This window comes from Neovison vison, chromosome 14 (genome assembly GCF_020171115.1).
Source record: "Neovison vison isolate M4711 chromosome 14, ASM_NN_V1, whole genome shotgun sequence".
Lineage (NCBI taxonomy): Eukaryota > Metazoa > Chordata > Mammalia > Carnivora > Mustelidae > Neogale > Neogale vison.
In genome coordinates, this window is record NC_058104.1 from 24,020,716 (window position 1) to 24,026,760 (window position 6,045).

The following is a 6,045-nucleotide window of genomic DNA, read 5'->3' on the forward strand; positions in this document are numbered from 1 at the left end:
AACAGCGTCTACTGAGCATGGCTCGGCATCTGTCCTGCAAAGGGGAGGGACGCCTGTCCACCTGCTCTCGTTCTCTCCCCCCACCCTCCCTGCCTTGGCTGCCTCCACCCCTGGCCACCCCATGTCCCTTGCTTTTCCTCTTGCTCCGTGTCTGTGCCTCTCCATCCTTCTGGTTTTCCTTACTCTCCCACATCTTGCTTCATGGCCGGGGTTACCCAAGCGGTCCCCAGTCCCGTCTTGGGATGATTTCCCCTCCAGGGTGCAGCTCCCCAGTTTCTGGGCTGGGACTCTGTTCACTCTGGTGGCTCAAACTGTCCTAGTTCCCAAACCCCAGCCCTCCGTCACCCCCACACCACATTCTGCCATAGCCCCGTGTCGACCACAAATGGAAAACCTCTCTTTCTTGCCCAAAATAGGTGATCATAAAAATAAGGGCAAGAAAAACACAGTGAAGACATTTGCCCGCCCAAAGCACTTCCTTTGTTAAAATGTTCTTTTTAAATGCAAGTATATAAGGTTTTTTGTTTTGTTTTGTCTTTTAAGCAAATTAACTTATAGACAAACAGGAGGCACACAGTCCAAGTGGGAGGTGGACTTGTCAGCAATCAGGTCAGAGGCACATCCATGACACAAGTCACCACTGCGTTCGGTATTTCACCTGTCCCCACGCCACTGCTGTGTGCGCCCCTTCCAACACCTCCACCCCTGCGGCCGGCCTTGACCTTACCCTTAGACCTTCAGGGAGCTTTTCAGCATGGCCCTGGGTGATCCCGTCCCTGGGCCCAGTCCTCAGGGGAAGTGAGGAGCTGCTCTGTGGGTGTTGGGAGGGCGGGAGACTGACGGCTCCTCCTGGGGAACGGCCAGCCGCCAAAGCCTATCTGCGAGCTGCCTGACCCCCCCACAGCATCCCCTCCAGGTTACCCATAGGCCCTATGCAGCTAAAAGGGGCAGCTGGGGCTAGGTGACCAGCCCTCCTCTCGCTCTCTGGGTCTGAGGAAAGGAGGAGAACCCGTAGAGCAGCGTGCCCTGTGAGAGCTAAAGGCCATGGCCAGCCCCAGCCTCTGGAGGGAAGGCTATCTCCAGGGGATGTGAGGGCCAAGGGCTTAGCTAGGGGCCTCAAGCCCCATAAAACTCGGTCCTCCCTCTAATTAGGCAGGGAGCCTCTTGGCTTGTCCTGATACCGGTTAGGTCATCTTCCAAGAACAAAAAGCTGATTGCTTTTGAAGACTGGGCTCAAGGCATCCACCAGCCCCTCTCTGGAGATGCGCTGGCCCCTCCCTTTGATGCCTGATGTCAGCTGTTCTCTGCCATCTCTCCAAGGTCGGAACTCCCACAGGGAAGCCCCAGCCTCAGAGGAAAATCAGTGAGGCCCATGGCTTTTGCTGAGGCCCTGTGTGCGAATGAGAGTAGCCAGGGAAGGGCTGGGTCACAAAGACCGACGGTGTGCCCCGGTGTGCCCCGGGAAAACAAGATCACCATTGACCTCGGCTGATGCTGCAAATAAGATTTCATTTTCTTCCCCTGAGAGCTGGTTGTTAGCACTTGCTGGCACACCACTGACCGAAAGAACCGCCAAGAGACGGACAGCCCATCTGCTTGCCCCCCGGAAACTGGGGAGACCCAAATCAGACCCCGAGAAAGGGGAGAGAAAGCAGCTCTTACCGCATCTGGATATCAATTCTTTGAGCTAGTTTTCTCATCTGTTCTTGGCAACATTTTAGCAAATCTACTTCCTGTAATGAAAAAGGTCAAAAAGAGCCATGCTCCTTAGAAAGTCACCACACCTGGCCTCCCAGGTGAGTGACCCTACCCCTACCTCTCACCGCCCATTCTTGAACCCCTCCTCCCCCCGCCCCCGCCCTGTGCAATGTCAGGGTGGGAGTCCATCTCCTGCCTCATCTCCACCCAACCCCCCATCCCCAGGACGGACAGGTAAGGGTCAGCGGCGGGGGCTCCACATTCCCCATCTTATTTTCTTCCTAAATTGTACACTTCCCGATTAAAAGAAAACTGAGCCCCTACTATGTGCCAAGAGCTCATCTGTAGACTGTGTTATCGCTATATTCAATAACGGGTGTGAAATGGTACAGTGCGTGACGTACACTAGGCGCTCCATGAACACTGACTTTTATTGTTGTTATTATGCATATTACGGTGAGATGCTGAGGGTCCCACGACTTCCCTTCTCCCTGTTCTCCACGTAGTGTAGCCCCCCCCACAATGCTTTCCAAGCCCTGACTCTGCATGGGGTGACACGTGGCTTCTGCTCCTTGGAGGAGCTCAGAAACCTCTGTGACCAGCTGCCACCCCCCACCACCACCCCCAGGGGGCTCGGCAGACCCAGGAGGTCTCTTACCCGGATAAGGTTTTTCTCCACATTGTCATGGACCAAGTCGATCCCGATCCTTTTCTCTCTATGGTACAGACACTCCAGAGCCACCTGTAGGGAGCAGTGGGAAATAGCATGTTTTCCCTGCGCCTGTAGGCACAGTCTGACCGCAGGCGACTCCCATCCACCTCGGCTTTATCTCCCAGGCAACCTGGATGGCGCCCGTGTGGCCTCCTCACTGTGCCCGTGGGTGGGCTTCCTCCTCCCCTTTTGCCTCCCTGGGGACCCTGGAATGCCAAGACTGCCGATGGGTAGAATACTGGGGCATACTGCATAGGTTTGCTGCGTGGATTAAGTCGGCCGGACACGTGTGAAACACTCCAGATAGGGTCAACGAATATTTCTTATGAATATATGTGAAAACGCCTTTTTGGAGATCTGTAAATGGAGTGGGGGGGGCTTCGGAAAGTGCCCAGGGCCAAGTGAGACTCAGGTGACCCTGTCACACAGCCATGCACCTTGTCAGGGGGCCGTGAGCAGCGTGGAACAGAGGACAGGGAGAAGTGTCCGCTCAGGGGAGCTCCTGAAACGAGAAGCTGAGAAAGGCACGTGATTGGGCCACGGGCCTGCGACGGCACAAAGAGCAGCAGAAGGGAGAAAGCAGCAGGGGAGCGCCCCCATCTTGGTGCTGGGAGGGGTGCTAGGGATACCACAGTTAACTGATCAGAGGGTCCCCGAGCTAACGGGGATCTAAGAGACGGGCGAGAACACGCACAAATAAACACACAAAGAGAAGCAATCGTTTCTGACTGTGAGCAGGACTTGGGTGCAAAGGGATGCAAAGAGTAAGGGTGTGGCAGGTGGAAGGGGGGAAGCAACCGGTGGGGGCTTGGCCAGGAAGAACCTCCCTAAGGAGGCGAGAGACCAAGACCTGAATTATCGGAAGCAGCAGAGATGAATGGGAACAAGGTGCCAGGAAGAGGGACAGCAGGTGCAAAGGCCCTGAGAGAGAGAAGGAGGAGGAGCCGACAGGAAACCCCTGGAGCTGGAGAAGGGGAAGCTGGAGCCTTGAGAGGGGCCTGGGCTGTGCAGGAGCTGGAGCTGGGGACAAGGAAAATTTGGATGTTAACAGGGTGCACTGAGGGGGGTTTTAGTGAGGGAGCATGGAGATCCAGTTTAATATTTAAAATACCAACTCCCCCCCCTCACCAGGGTTGGAAGATGTGTGGGAGGAGGGTAGGAGTGGGGAGGGCAGGGAGAAGGGGGGCAGCCCTGCAGACAGGAAGAAGGGGGGCAGAGAGACCTCTGGTCCCCCCAAGCCATGTGGGGGGCCAGAGAAGCCGCCAGTGAGCAGGCAGAGCCGGGTTTCCCAGGTAGGCTGGCGGAGCGAGGCGAGCAGGAAAGGACTGCAATAGGTTTCGAGTGTTGTCTCCGGTCTCCCTGCCCACTCTCCTCTCAGGGGAGAAACCTGGGGGCCGAGGATCACAGCAGACGTCCCCATAATGTGGTAGGGGGGAACCCGTGCCATGTCTCCTGAGGGATCTGGAGGCGGGACCTCTCCTCTAGATGTCCCCACACCAGGGACATGGCACAGAGACAGCTGCCGGTGGCATCCAGGGAGGAGGTCCCAAGTCCCCACCTGCTCCAGCGGGGCAGCCTAACCTCGTCCGTGTGACCCAGATCAGCTCCCACGGCGCAAGGCAGATAAGCCAGTTCCATACCCGAGGCCCCCTCCGGGACCCCAGGAAAACCACTCACTCGCCCAGACTCCTCTGCTGCCACAGAGCCTGAGAGAGTTTTAGCAATGGGCTAAGAATGGAAACACAGGATGTTCCCTTCCAGGAAACTGACATACCCTGACACAGTGGGGACACGGGGCCCTTTGCCCGGCCCCTATCTTCCTGCCTCAAATGAGAAGATCAAAATGTTCCTTGCAAGTAAGAGCCTGCAACAGGAGATAGGAAATCTCCCCACGAGCAGTAGGACAAAAGCCACAAGCTGAGGACGGCAGAGCAGAAAGACGGGCGCCTGGGTCCCCCCTCCGGCATCGGGTGAAGGCTGCAGTCGTCCGCTCTGTTTCCTTCTGGAATTTTCCTCATGACTTGGCTGAGCCTTGGCTGAGCTGCACGTAACAGGGGTCCCTTACGTGCCACCAAAGTCAAACCTAACTGATCCGGGATACAATGGGAGACCAAGGAGCGTTGAGAATGTCCACATTCAGATACGGACTCATCTACTCAGCAAACATTTACTGAGAGCATCCTGCGTGCCACGCACTGTGCTAGGCTGGGAAGACATTCAAGACACCGGGCCGGACGGCAGGCGGTCGGCATAGACGCGGCTCCCGGAGGGCCGACACAGACAGGCTGCCCAGCACAGCTGCAGATCAGTCTGGAAGACGCTGGCGACAGTAGACAAAAATCCCCACCCTTGCGGCACTTAGATTCTAGCTCAGGGAGCAAAATGATAACTAAATAGATGTGCAAGTTAGAGAGCACATTAGCAGGTGTTAAGGGGCCATGGAGAAAAATAGAGCAATTCTTTTAAGTCTATCCTTTACTCAGCAGCCCGCGTGCACGCGCCCACACACGCACACAGGGACGTGCAGAAGGTCTGGACAAAACCTCTGCAGTTTGGATGCAACCCCAAAGAGAAAAGGAAAACCGATTAGGGCTGAGGAAACCTGATCTGACTGGGATAATCCTGGGCTGCAGGAACTGACAACGGACCATGGTGCGAAGTTCCCAGGGCCTTGACCTTCACTGGGGAGGAGCAGAGCGCCCAGGGCTGCCCTCCTGGCCGCTGCCACGCCCCTTCCTTCCCCAGTTCACCTGCAGGGGACAGTCGAGCTCCTCGGCAGCACACTCCAGCCGCCTCTTGACCGTGTCCAAGCTGTGGTTCTCTTTCAGAAGCCTCTCCAGCTCGTAGCCCAGCTCGGACTTCCAGAAGCCGATGTCCGACAGCCTCTGGCCCAGGTTCCGGCTGGTCCCCTCCTGCATCTGGCGCGTCAGCTGGTCCTTGTCCTGCATGAGCCGCATGGAGTCGCCGGTCAGCCGGCTGGCCCACAGCCGAGAGGCCTCGGCCCCGCGCATCTGCAGCTCGTTGGACCTGTCCCAGTCGCGAGGGGTGTAGCGGCAGAAGAGGGCGGAGCGGACTGCCGGCAGGATGGTGGGCGGCCTCAGGGGGCTGCGGCTCGTGGCCCCCTCATCCATGCAGGTCTCTGCGTTGGAGATCTTGTAAAAGAGGCTGGGTCTCCATGAGTTGAGGTAGCGGTACCCAGGCAGGTAATACGGCTGGTAACACTCCTGGACCACTGGGGCGGGCACAGCCGGGGGCAGCGCACTGAAGCCACAGGCTTTCTTGGGGCCACAGTAACTGGCCGTCTGACTGGTTCCCAGAAACTCCATCCTCCCCCATCAGCTGCCCTTGGGCAAAACTCTGAGGGGCCGAGGCATGGCAGGACGGGGAAGGATCTTCTCTTAGGGATGGGCCGGACCTCTATGACTCGGCACTGTTGTCATAAAGCCTGGAGGAGCAGGGCTTTTTTGGGGCCCCGGCTTGTTTTGGGCCAGATAGGGCCATATTGCCCCGATTAAAACCCATGCCAAAAGACAAAGTGAAGGTGAGTTTCTCAAGCCACAGAATTGGGGGAGAAAGAAATGGCATTGATCCACTTTTCCCTAAGAATCAAATCGGCTGGGTGCCTGGGTGGCTCG

At 57.1% G+C, this 6,045-nt stretch overlaps 1 protein-coding gene across 1 annotated transcript in view; it reads right to left on the minus strand.

Annotated features, from left to right (window-relative positions):
• Positions 1–6,045, minus strand: part of TEKT5 (tektin 5) — a 34,751-nt gene extending 28,706 nt beyond the window's left edge. The window contains exons 1-3 of the mRNA XM_044233933.1: positions 5,161–6,045; positions 2,357–2,440; positions 1,663–1,733 (exon numbers count right to left, since the gene is read on the minus strand). Coding sequence (XP_044089868.1) covers positions 1,663–1,733; positions 2,357–2,440; positions 5,161–5,736 — 731 coding nt within the window. The 5' untranslated portion in view covers positions 5,737–6,045. The remainder of the gene's footprint in view (positions 1–1,662; positions 1,734–2,356; positions 2,441–5,160) is intronic.